Source organism: Cladophialophora immunda (assembly GCF_000835495.1).
Source record: "Cladophialophora immunda strain CBS 83496 unplaced genomic scaffold supercont1.9, whole genome shotgun sequence".
Taxonomy (NCBI): domain Eukaryota; kingdom Fungi; phylum Ascomycota; class Eurotiomycetes; order Chaetothyriales; family Herpotrichiellaceae; genus Cladophialophora; species Cladophialophora immunda.
This window is the reverse complement of record NW_015622549.1, coordinates 52,658-65,010: the sequence shown is the minus strand read 5'-3', so window position 1 is coordinate 65,010 and position 12,353 is coordinate 52,658. Positions and strand designations below refer to the sequence as shown.

The 12,353-nt window shown below is 53.9% G+C and overlaps 6 protein-coding genes across 6 annotated transcripts; 3 read left to right on the top strand and 3 right to left on the bottom strand.

Moving 5' to 3' along the window:
* The first annotated feature begins 191 nt into the window (after positions 1-191).
* Positions 192-2,085, top strand: PV07_12449 (dimethyladenosine transferase). The gene has a single exon (XM_016399976.1). It carries the CDS (start codon positions 281-283, stop codon positions 1,451-1,453), a length of 1,173 nt encoding a protein of 390 aa, XP_016242344.1. The 5' UTR covers positions 192-280; the 3' UTR covers positions 1,454-2,085.
* A 25-nt stretch (positions 2,086-2,110) lies between these two features.
* On the bottom strand, positions 2,111-6,398 carry PV07_12448 (uncharacterized protein). The gene has a single exon (XM_016399975.1). It carries the CDS (start codon positions 5,107-5,109, stop codon positions 3,142-3,144), a length of 1,968 nt encoding a protein of 655 aa, XP_016242343.1. The 5' UTR covers positions 5,110-6,398; the 3' UTR covers positions 2,111-3,141.
* Positions 6,399-6,633: 235 nt separating this feature from the next.
* PV07_12447 (uncharacterized protein) lies at positions 6,634-8,670 on the top strand. Its single transcript, XM_016399974.1, has 2 exons — positions 6,634-7,870; positions 7,953-8,670. The coding sequence occupies exon 1, from the start codon at positions 6,722-6,724 to the stop codon at positions 7,232-7,234; it is 513 nt and encodes a 170-aa protein (XP_016242342.1). The 5' UTR covers positions 6,634-6,721; the 3' UTR covers positions 7,235-7,870; positions 7,953-8,670.
* PV07_12446 (arginine-tRNA ligase) lies at positions 7,228-10,239 on the bottom strand. The gene has a single exon (XM_016399973.1). It carries the CDS (start codon positions 10,225-10,227, stop codon positions 8,092-8,094), a length of 2,136 nt encoding a protein of 711 aa, XP_016242341.1. The 5' UTR covers positions 10,228-10,239; the 3' UTR covers positions 7,228-8,091.
* Positions 10,240-10,398: 159 nt separating this feature from the next.
* On the top strand, positions 10,399-12,324 carry PV07_12444 (uncharacterized protein). The gene has a single exon (XM_016399971.1). It carries the CDS (start codon positions 10,453-10,455, stop codon positions 11,464-11,466), a length of 1,014 nt encoding a protein of 337 aa, XP_016242339.1. The 5' UTR covers positions 10,399-10,452; the 3' UTR covers positions 11,467-12,324.
* Positions 11,525-12,290, bottom strand: PV07_12445 (uncharacterized protein; the record flags this gene model as incomplete). The annotated part of the gene is made up of 2 exons (XM_016399972.1): positions 11,525-12,098; positions 12,167-12,290. The coding sequence occupies 2 exons, from the start codon at positions 12,288-12,290 to the stop codon at positions 11,563-11,565; spliced, it is 660 nt and encodes a 219-aa protein (XP_016242340.1). The 3' UTR covers positions 11,525-11,562.
* Positions 12,325-12,353: the final 29 nt, after the last annotated feature.

The following is a 12,353-nucleotide window of genomic DNA, read 5'->3' as shown; positions in this document are numbered from 1 at the left end:
AAAGAGGGAGTAGCGAGAAGGATGCGGCTGAAGAACAGCTTTTCAGAAGTTGTTTGGTAGAAGGCTGCCGTTTCGGCATCTTCGATGAATTTCCCCACGCATCAAAATTCTGCCGTCTCTCACCGCCAAAAAGTTCCACCAAAAATGTTCGTGGGCAGACTTCAACATCAATATCTACCTTGCGGATACACCCCCGACTCCCAGCCCATGAGAGGCTGTTATTGTCGTCTCCGTGCTGCAGAACATATCTTAGAGAATCCTGGTACCATCTCCGCCCAACATGCCAAAGGTCAATGCAAAGAGGCGCCCCGGCGCACCCTCTTCTTCGCCCTACTCCAAGCCTTCCGCAGCCTCGAATGCGATCTTCAAAATGAACACGGATATTGGTCAACACGTCCTCAAGAACCCCGGCGTGGCCCAAGCAATTGTCGACAAAGCAGACCTGAAGCAGTCCGACATTGTGTTGGAAGTCGGGCCCGGTAGCGGAAACCTCACAGTGAAGATCCTGGAGAAGGCAAAAAAATGTGTCGCGGTGGAACTGGATCCGCGCATGGCTGCCGAAGTCACGAAACGAGTTCAAGCCACGCCCCAGCAGAAGAGACTAGACGTATTGTTGGGGGACGTGATCAAGACCGAACTGCCCTACTTCGACGTCTGCATTTCCAACACGCCGTACCAAATCTCCTCGCCTCTAGTCTTCAAACTTCTTGCCACGACTCCTGCGCCCAGGGTGTGCATATTGATGTTCCAGCGCGAGTTCGCCATGCGCCTCTTCGCCAAGCCCGGCGACAAACTATACTCCCGACTCAGCGTCAACGCGCAGATGTGGGCCAAAATCGACCATATCATGAAAGTTGGCAAGAACAACTTCAAGCCGCCTCCGCAGGTCGAATCCAGCGTCGTGAGACTGGTCCCGAAAGTGCCGCGGCCGAACATCAGCTATGAGGAGTGGGACGGGCTGTTACGGGTGTGTTTCGTGCGGAAGAACAAGACACTCCGGGCCAACTTTCTGGGCACGAGCAGCGTGTTGAGCATGCTGGACCAGAGCTACCGCACGTGGTGTGCGCAGAACGACATCCCCCTCGACGATGGCCCCGCCGACGAAGCGACGCTGATGGAAGTCGAGAACATGCAGGACGGCCCCAACAGCGAAGAGGAAGAGGAATGGTCCGGTTTCATGGACGTCGACGACCAAGACGAAGACAACCTCCCCGGCCTGCTGAAAGACCAGTCCAGCAAGCCCCGCCCGAGCCCGGCCGAGCGGTCTGTCTCCCGCAAGAAGCGCGACAAAGTCTTCCACCTAGTCCGCGAGAAAGTCCGCTCCGTCCTCGAAGATAAGACCTCCTTAGCGGACAAGCGGGCACGGATGTGCGACGAAGCTGACTTTTTGAAATTGCTGTACCACTTCAATCTGGAGGGCATTCACTTCCTGGGGATCAAGCATGGCGAATAGACAGGCCTGAGCACGAACAAGCGAACATGAGCACGATCAGAGTCACAGCGCCAGCCCAACAAAGAAAGGGATTGCCTAGAGCTCCATCTTTCCGGTCAAAACAAGCCAGGCACCTACCAGCGAGAAAGGAAAATGAGCAATACCGACGACTAGATGGCATATGGCCTCTACGCCAGCATGAGATGTCAAGGCTCGCCGACCGGTGACCCTCTCTGTCTACGTCTCCTTCTCAGATGCATCCAATTACCGGCGCTGACACACGCCCCACGCGGATAATGGACGTCGATGCCCACGCGTGGGTACGAGATAGAAATGTCACGAGCAGGGACATATTCCAGTAGACAGGACGCCGTGGTCGTGGACCATAATATCCAAGCAGGCACAGAAGAAAGAGCCCCCTGCAAGAGAAGGAAAAGCGAAAGTTCACACCTCACCAGGATTGATGAGGGTACCGTGCTTGGGCTTGAGATATGCCCGCATGCCGAGAACAGAGATACAACGGGGCGACCAAAAGGGACCTCCCCTAGCTACTGTAGTTAACGAGTAACGAAACGAGCCCGACGGGATGAAGATACCCCCAAGTAGATGGAAAAGAAACAATCACAAAAAGGCCGAGAGGTCAAAAATATCACACACTCTCTCTAGAGGTTTCTTGAGCCGGTAAATGTTTTCGCGTTGTTATTATGGCTCGGCCATGAATATTCTTTGCTATCTGCTCAGTCAGGGAAGTAGGGCTTCCGGGTCTGCCTGGGGGCTGTCGCGCGCTCGACAAGAGTGTATAACCCGCTGAATCCTCCATATATGTAGCTCAGGAGGACGAGTGTGCGCCCTTGGTCGGATCGGGGCGTCCAGGCTGCGCGAGGACAGCCCGTAGTCGAGCCCAGAAAGTTTTGGCCCGTCCACGTCGATTTGGTATCCTTGCAGTGCCATGCCAGTTCATTCACATCATCCCATCGTATATATTCATAACATCGTCGCCGAAAGCTTGGAAAGTGCACACTTCGACCTCTGGAACTATCCCCAATCCGAATTTCGACAGGAGGGTGCCCTGTCGGCATCCTGCTTATATCCTCCAACCACCAGAATTCTATGTTGATATGGCCAGCCAGATCAACCCCAGAGGACCAGATCCTTCGGTAAGAGACACAGCATATCCATCAAATAGAGAGAGAAAACAAGGAGATAAAAGTCAGAATATTGTGTAAACACATCATCCCGAAGAAAAAGTGCCGCTTGCTGCTTTTCATGTGGCATTCAAGTGCCACCATGGTTCCATCTGCTCATCGGATAAGCAGATGGAAACAGAAATCCTGCCTTGTTTTCGCTTTTCGGTCGTAAATACACACAGCGCGTGACCGAGGGTATCAAACAACTTTTGTGTTTGGACTTTTTTGAGATCTGCTTTTTGAACGGAAGAAAGGTCGGCAAATATCCCAATCCAAGCAGAAGAGCAGCGGCAGCGGCGCCAGCATAGCAGGCCCCTTTGCGAAGCACAGCATGTCTGAAGAAGACAACAAAGAGATCAAGGGGTTAAAAGGTCCCCTGTCATCAAGATTGAAATAACCAGAACGCTGACAAAACGACACGTGAGAATAGCCAACCCAGAGTCAAAAAAAAAGGGATATAGACAGATAACCAACTCCGCTCCAAAGACTGGCCGAGAGACATGGTACAGGAGGCAGAATGTTTCATAGATCGAGGTAGCTGTAGTCGACGCTTTGGCGAGCAGAATAATCCTGGCTACGTCGATTCATGCTGGGGGCTCGACTAGCCTGACGACTCGATCTCAGGCTTGGACCTCGTTCTTCCAGATACGAAGGTCGTCTGGATGTGGACATCTCTCGATCCCTCTCCCGAGCCGAAATGACACTGCTGGAGACACTCTTTTTGGAGCCCCGACTCGCAACGCTCGGTGCTCGCTCGATCCTCTTTTGCTCCTTGGGTCGCTCATTCTCTTTGCCTTCGGCGCCCACTGATAGAACGAGCCCGCCGATGCTGATGCTGAGAGGTCGTCCATCTTTGTTGATATAATCGGGAGGAATCGTCATGTTCAAGCCACCGGGAAGGGTGATGCTAGTCTTTGTGCCGCTGGTCTGACTTCTTCCGCGGCCAGATGAATCCTTGGAGGACGACTGCCGACTGAAGTTACTTCCTGTTTCCGATCTCGAACTTGAATTGCGTTGATCCAAATCACGAAGAGCTTCAGCGGTCAACTCATTGGATGTTTTGTTTCGCCTCGACTGATATTCTTCGATCTCGGCTTCCTTTTCCTCTAAAGGGACGGTCATGCGACGAGGCATATTGTGTGGAGTCGAGCTTGCAACAACTTTTGTGACGGTCGTCCCTGCCGAATAAGAGACGGATTTTCTGGGCAAGGGCCGATCGCGCGTCTCTGGAAGCCCAGGTGCGCGGTATGATGAGGGTGGACGAGAAGAAGATTCTCTGCGGTCACGAAAAGCCGATGGAGGAGGTCGAGACGGCCTGTATTCGTGGTCGTCATCGCTATCGTAGCGTTCCGGCTCGTACACCACCCTTTCGCGATGTTGTGGCTCTTGCGGGTGATACGTCTTCGCTCTTCGGTTGCTGGGTCGACGTGACAGGACGACTTCAGGTTGGGTTGGTCGTGGCGGTGGTGGCATGATTGCCCGATCATCCTCTTCGAGGTTGCGGATAGACTTTTGAGACGACGGCAGCGGCCGAGTCTCTCTAGAAGGAATTCGTTCGAGCGTCGCCATTCCAGATTCAGGATACCCTTGACGAATGACAGGCTCGCCATAGACACTCGACCGGCGAGCCGGGCTTGGTTGTCGACTCGGTCTCGCTGAGCGTGGTTCAGGGATAGTGGGTTGGTCAAAGTAAGAGGGAAGTGGCTGGTAGACCGCATACGACGGAGTCGGTAACGGCGCAGGAACGACATATGAATATGGCATCGGACTGTAGGGCATGCTGGGCGTGACCGGGGTCGCATATCCTGATGTTGCAACGGATGGAGGCCCATACATTGGATGATTGATGTACTGTACTGGAACGGCAGCATTGGAGTACATGCTCATCGGTCTAGATTGCTGGGTAGAGGAAGACCGTCGGACTTTGACAGGTACGGCTTGGTCATCTTTTGTGCCTTTCGGAACCAAGGTTTTGACTGCCACTGCAGAGGGAGGCGGCGGAGCCGCTCTGGAAGCCCGAGAGGGATCTTGCCTTGTGTCGACGTGTTTGACATAGTAGTCGTGGCTGCCGCCAGGCCCTCGCTCATGCGAGTCATGCTTGGCTTTATGAGGTCTAGCCTCCGATGAAGGTTCATTTAATTGGGACGATGACTGGCGGCGACTGGTAGGTCGAGAGTGGCCATTTTGAGAGACAAGGTAAGGCTTGCGTTCTCGTTCACGGATTCCGGCGGTGTCGAGCTTCAGATCTGGCATTTTGCGCCGACCTGAGGTGGATTCACTCGCTACGGTGCCAGCCCGACTGGCGTAGCCCGAGTCGCCTCCGTCGGCATTGAATTCATTCTTCTCGCGTTGTCGCAGAGCAAGGTCTTGCTGAGAGCGTTTGGCAGAGACATTGGCACTGGTTTGAGAGCCGGGAAGGGCCGACTGGGTGTCCTCGTCCCAGTCTTCGCAAGTGGCTGCCCGGGGACGACGACGGTCAGAGTCGTGCATGGAAACGGCGGCAATACAGGCCCGAGACAAGTTGGTGAAGGTGGTTGATACTGTTGAGCGTACCAGCCTATGCCTGGACGTGAATAAGAGATGGGTTTATGTGATGGAGGCGGTGGAAACCAGAAGGGGGGGAAGTGGTTCGTGTCGGCTTGGGAAGTGGAGTGACAGGGGCCCCGACCGATAGATGATGCGCTAAAAATTCACGGCAAGGTACTTATTTTGCAGGGGCCCGGCCCGTAAGGCTGCTCGGAGGCGCGGGGCGGCCAAAGGCTGGCAAAATCACCGAAACGATGCGCTGATATCCTCCTTGAGGGGTTGATCCAGTGGCCGCGGCTCGTGGCGTGCCGGGGGCTTTTTGTTGCTGAAATAGCAATCCTATTATCGTCTGCCCCCCAAGAGTCTTGTAGATGGATTGGCCCTCAGACCTAATCGCTTCCAACCTGTTGATTTTGGGTGATCGCAAATGATTTCAGTCCAGTTCGTGTGGTTGCGGGTCCATTTCGGGTTCAGTTTTATTTTCCGTCTCAAATCACCTTGTGGTATTTTTGCGATCCACTGGCTCTTGAGCCGCGGGTTACAGGTTGCCTCCAGGCGTGTTCCACACTCGGGTGCTGTAACAATGACTCTGGTAGATGGCAAATGCAAGAATCCGGTCGCACAAGGGGCCCGTTTCCTGCTTGAGAGGAAGGGTGAACGGACACAGGGTCTTCCGTCGCCTCGACGATGATCTCAGAACGAGGGTGGTATTCGTGTGCGATGGTGATTTGCCGGGTGAATATGCGCGCCTGTCAATGCAAAGGCGGCCTGCAGAGATCAGCCACAGCTCAATGGAACTCTGCACTGTAGAGCTCGCTGCTGAACCTCGACAGAAGTCTAATGGAGGGATGGAGCGATGGAGGGAGGAGATGGAGGAGTTAATGACGCTTTGTGCTCAGGATATTCTTCTGCAAGGGAGTCATTCTTGTCTCAACCCCACTACGCGTGGCTCTAGGCAGGCAACGCGGAGGAGGAGCGAGGGGTAGCCATGAGAGAGGGTGTGCGTGTCTTGGACGTGCGTGTAGGAGTGTGAGTAAGTGAGAGACCGAGAGAAGAATCAGAGGACGAGGTGTGCCAAAAATCCAGCAGCTAGGGTGGGATGGGTGTAGGAATGACTGGTGACCAGCTGCAGGGTGACGAACTGGAGTCGGAGGCAGCACTCTTGGTTTGATTTGTGATTTTTCCAGACACCAGCACTTTTGCCAGAGCCAGGGTCCGTGAGGGAGTGAGAAAAGAAAAAAAAAATGGCGCGGCAAAACGAGCAAAGCCTGGCAGCGAGGGTGAGCCAGAGGGGTGATGGCCCTTGGGCGCATCCGCCGACCGGCGTTGAAGAAATCCTCAAATCCTCGCCATCTCCCATCGCCCTCGCCCCCGGCCGGTGTAAGCGGGAGCCTTTAGTTGCGTGATGCGCGTTGTCGTGAGGATTGCTGCCTTCTGAATGGAAGATAAAGCCCAATGAGCTGCCCAACCTGCACGTCCCCGGTAACTCTAGGAGCCATTCAGCGCGCCGAGGGCGTCGACAAGTCGCTTGCTAGTTGCAGGCTACATCCGCACACACTCGATATCCACTCGATGGATGGTGAATGCCAGTGTCTGCCACGGTTCTGCCACTCCTGTCCTCCGTCCATCCCACCCTCGGTGCCCTCAGCGTCTCGCCTCGCTTGCAACTCCACGCTGCACGCTCCTCGAGGGAACTGGTGTCGATGATAACATCAACGACAGGGAGGCGTCGAGCAGCAAACCTACAGCCAAAGAAGGAGAACATCTCATCCCCCTCCCAGCAGAGGGTTCGGCAAACCCCCAAATCAACAGCAGACCAACGACTGCATATGCAGCCTATGGATCCATGGTGTTTCTGCCTGAATGCTTCCAGCCTGCCATTGTCTTCCAAGTGTCAGACCAGAACGTGGAGGGTGCTCACATAGGGGATGGCATTGTGATACAACACCATGAAATGGCCTGTGGCACGGCAGCCTGCTGGTGGGCAGGAGAAAACGCGGGGAGCCTACACGCAGATGATGCTCGTGAAGAGATTCGCTCACTTATTGGAGCTGACCAGCTGATGCTGATGCTGGTGCTAGGGTACTGAGGGAGCTGACCACTGATGCTGGTGTTGGTGTTGGTGCTCGTGCACGCGTGCCTCAGGCTCGCTGCCACTCATCCTCATCCCCCCGCCTTGCTATCAAACAGTTCATCTACCCCTCCATCCACGCATCAATTGATCTCTTCTGCCTGCTACTCTCTCAAACTTCGACCTATCAGGACACAGCACCGAGAACACCTGTCCCCAAGGCAGAGCGAGGGTTTTCATTGCGCGGCCTTCCACTGTTATCAGCCTGAATCAGTCCACCTTGGGATCGCTGCCTGCGGAATCTTTCTTCGTCTTCGATCCGATAACAGAAGAGGAGCAACAATTTTACCCCTCCAGATGCGGTCCGGGTGGTGGCAGGGGATGGTGGCGACATTATGAGCAGGGCACATTGGTGTGGCTGCCCAACGCACTGTGACGCTGGCAAACAGTTTTCGCCCTGACTAAACCCAACTTCGTCTACGTTGGCATGCACCCCTCCTTCCGTTCAGCCTTGAAAAGGGGAAGGATTGCACCATGCTCATCAAAAAGTCTACCTACTAGTACATCGAGCTCCGAGACCCCGGACACCAGAAATGCGGCTTTGTGAAGCTAGTTGCTGCACCCGCTCTAACGTCCTTATCAGCCTGATCCCTTGTATGAACTCCCCCCGGTCAGCCGGCCATCCCTGCTTGCAGTTGTCTTGTTGCATGAACTCAACAGCCGAACTTCATGATAGTCGAGCGCGAACCGTCAAAATCCTTCGATCCATTTTCAGCTATGCCAGCCCGGGTTCTCCCGCCGAGATGCGAGGACCACCCCTGTCCAAACACCCGTTCACTTGACAGAACTTCTGAGTGCTTCCATGTCACTCCATCCTACATCCTCTCCACCGGACTTAGCCCCAGCAAGGTCATGCCATTCCACAACACCTGTCGGGCAGCCTCGTATAGTGCCAACCGAGCCTTCTGCAGCTCAGGTTCGCTGCCCACCACTTGTAGGTGGTCGTAGCTGGAACTCAGCGCATGCGCCATCTTGAACAGATAAGTGAGGACAGTGGCAGGTTCTCGAGTCTTGAGCGTGTTGAGCACCACATCCGGCCACTGTGCCAGCGAACGAGCCAGATTGATGGCGTGGGATTCCTTCAACAAGGAAAGATCCGCAGAGCTCAAAGCACTCAGGTCTGCATTGGCCTTTCGTTCAATCGAACACAGTCGTGCGTGCGCGTACTGCAAGTACGGACCTGTATCTCCCTCGAACGCCGTCATCTGGTTGATGTTGAACTCGTAGCCGTTTCGGACCTTGCCCGACAAGTCCTGCACCATGATGGCAGTAATGGCCAGCACGTCAGCAACTCTCTCGGGGTCATCCAGCTGGGCGTATTTTTGATCGTTCTTCCTCATTACTTCGAGCATGGTGTCCTTGACCGTCTGAATGATATCATCCAGGAACTTGACGGTCCCTTTTCGGGTACTCATACCCTTCACCATGCCAAAGGAGATGTGCTCGCACTTCTCCGCCACTTCCTTATGCCCGCTGATCTCGGTGGTCTTGAACAGTTGTGCAAGATGCTCGTTCTGCTGATCCGCAACCACGTAAATCATTTTGTCAAAGTGGTACTCGTTATATCGCTCCAAAATCGCGGCAAGGTCTCGGGTGAGGTACAACGGCGTGCCGTCTTTTCGCACGATGATTGCCTTGTTGAGCTTCTTGGCGCCATGTTTGGCAAAATCGATCAGGATCGCGCCGTCCGAATACTCTGCGATTCCCTGTGCCAACAGACTATCCAGGACCCGCTTGATTGTCTCGGCCTTCACCTGCGACTCACCAGAGTATATATCGAACTCAATGTTCAACCGGGCATACGTGTTCTGGTATTTCTTGATGCTCATATCCCGGAACTGCTGCCATAGCGCCAAAGCCTCGGGGTCGCCTTCCTCCATGCTCTTGAAATATTTCCGGGCCTTCTCATCCTCGCTTTCTTCCACAAGAGGGGCAAGTTTTTCTTCCAGTGCCGACACGTCCTCGCCCTTGTCTTTTTTCTCCTTGATCTCCTTCTTCAACTCATTGATGGGCTCGTCCTGGGCGAGTTTCACCTTGTTGATTTCGACATAGACATAAAATAAGTGTGCAATTGAGTTCTTGTCCAATTCCTCTTGGCTGCCAAATTGTTTGAACCCGTTGGCCAGGAGGCCGTACTGTTTGCCCCAGTCTCCCAGGTAATTCATCTTCAGGACATTCCAACCCATGCGTTGGTAAAGTTTTGCCAGGAAACCACCAATGATGGTACTCCGGAGGTGGCCGGCGTGGAATTCTTTCGCGATGTTTGGGGAGGAGAACTCCACGATGATTTTCTTTTGGCCCTTAGACGGGTCTGACGGGTCCTTCAGGCCAGGGGCAGGGTTGCAGCCATATGCCCTGGTGGTGCTTAGGATTTCGGGGATTGTCATGTTGATCAGATGTTGGGGTTTGGCGAAGAACTGTATAAACGGACCAGCCTGGGATACCGTGACGAAAGTGTCCTCTGTCGTGGGAAACGCTGCGACAATCTCCTTTGCCAGATCTTGCGGTGGCTTGCCCTTGACCTTCAACGCAGGTACAGCCAGAGTGAAGTCTCCCTTGTCCAGAGTCGTAGTCCATTGGATCAAGGGGACAATTTCGGCGGCTGATCGGTTGACTATGGGAGCTAGTTTCTCGGCGATGTGTTGTCGATAGAAGTCCATAGGGTTCTTGCTCTTCCCCATTTCCTCCAGCGTCAGCGAAGAGACTTTACCACTGAGTTCTCCCGCCATCGTGGGTTCTGCCGCTGGAGCGGCGGAATGAAAATGATGTTGTTGGATCGGGAGATGGTGAAGAGCAGCAGGGATTGGTTTTTTGGTGCTCACTCGGCCAATATGGCAAGTCCGTGGAGAGGTGCAAAGTGTTTGGTGACACTGAATCGCTCTTGTTTCGCGGGAGATGACTTTAGAGAAGCTGGAAAAATTTTGGTTGCGCCAGAGACGAGAACACCACATCCTCCCTTGAGGGGAGTCATTATATTTCTCCACTGCCACCGACAGTCTCAAATTTGAGTCGAATCATTTGATATCTTGGCATGCATGTGTCGGAACGGATCAACTTTATTGCGCACAGCCTCGCTACCTCCGGGTTTCCAACTGCCGCGCAGACTTGCACGTCAGGTCACAATCGCCGCCCACCACTCAACACATCCTCTCGAGTATAGATGAGGTTGTTTGAGCATGTCCGAAGCGTCAGACCCCCAGTCGCATGAGGAGACAGCGGCACAAAATAGTCGCGAAGGAGAACGATCGAAACGCTTTCGTTTCAAGTCCAAGAAGGACAATGAAGATGGCGACGAGAATGAGTCAAGGGGTCACAAGCGACGGAAGGACCAAGACTCTGCGCATAAGCACAGGAAACGCCGCAGGTCGTCACGGCACGGCACCGCTCAGTCGCACTCACACGAACGAACCTTGAATTATCTGTCGCCCGACCAGGCATTTCGAGAGTCGCTGTTCGATGCGCTCGGAGACGACGAAGGGGCGGCGTTCTGGGAGGGCGTCTACGGACAGCCTATACACAACTATCCCGACACCTATCAAGATGAAGAGACCGGAGAGTTGGAACGCATGACCGACGAGGAATACGCACAATTCGTCCGGCGGAAAATGTGGGAAAAGAGCTGGGAAGGGATAGAAGCTGCCAAAGAAGAACAGAGGAGAGAAAGAGAACGGGAGAAACAAAGGGTACGCGACGAAGAGAACAGATCAGAACGCGAGAGGCAGCACGCCAGGCACGACGATCACATTTTCAACACACAGATCGAAGCCAGTCTCCGACGAGGGGAGAAGCGCAAGGAGCGCAAGCGGTGGCAGAGCTTGTGGGAGGATTATTTGCGCCGCTGGGCAGATCTCCAGAGCCTTGCTCAAAATCGGCAGAGACTCGAGGGCGAGGGCGAGCAGCTCTTTCTCCGCAACAAAATTGCGTGGCCCGTCGAGTCAGGTAAACGCAAAGATGTGAATAGGGAAGAAATCGGACGGTTTATTAGAAAAGCTACAGCCGCTTTCGAAGTTCCGGAGGGCAGGGATTCATTCTCGAGCGTCGTCAAGGCCGAGAGAGTCCGATGGCACCCTGACAAGATCCAGCAGCGGTATGGGTTCATGAAAATCGACGAGGACACCCTGAAGGCGGTCACAGCGGTCTTTCAGGCGCTCGATGCTATATGGAACGAAATTCGCGACAAGGCTGCATAATGAAAACAACTTTAGGGGAGTTGAGGCAAATGCCACTTCTAATCCCCTTTCTCTTTCTATCATCCTGGAGCTGCGCCTCATTCCGTATTGCACAGTCTAATTATTTATAGGTTGATCTCCGCCTGTCCAGTCTCGAATGATATCGTCGGGGACGTCTCTCACTAAGACATGGACATGCTCCATTCCCGGCACAGATTGCAACGCCGTCCAATTTTTGAACCACATAACTTTTTCCTGCTCACCTGGCAGATCCTTGACTCGATCCACAAAGGTAGACTGAATGAAATCCTCGACTTGCTGTCTTGATCTGGGTGTCATGTCGCCTCTGGTCGGCTCTGATTCCAATCGGGTCTTGAGCCACACAATGATGTGCCTAATACCAGGGGCCAATCCATATGGCCAGTCGTTGACCAGGATCTTATAATCTGCCTCATCTGCGAAAGGGACAGGGTTATTGACGGCGAATCTGGGTCCTGTTTCCGGGGTCGACGAAGGTAAAGGGGTCCATTTCAGTCGCTCCCTCATGACAAAATTGGGGACGCTGCCATAGGTCGCCTTCGTCTGGCTTGACCACTTGATGTAGCGTCTCAAGTCTGAAGGCCACCTTTTGAGTATGCTGAGGTTGTGCTCGGCTGTCGAAACCTGTCAGAAAAAGAAAGGGAAGCTGACCCAATGAGACCATGTGCAGCGGAGCACACACCAATGACCTGTTTCAGTTCTTCCCAGGTGTGTGGATGGAATTGGTCATCTGTCATGGCCAGGACAGACTGATCCACTGCCGTGAGAGGGAACGGGGACGGGGTATTGTCGGGGTTTGAAGCCATAGGTTTCTGCGTGCTCCCAGTCTTCGTCTGCAATGGGACAAGGTCTTCCTCGCTGGGCGCAGG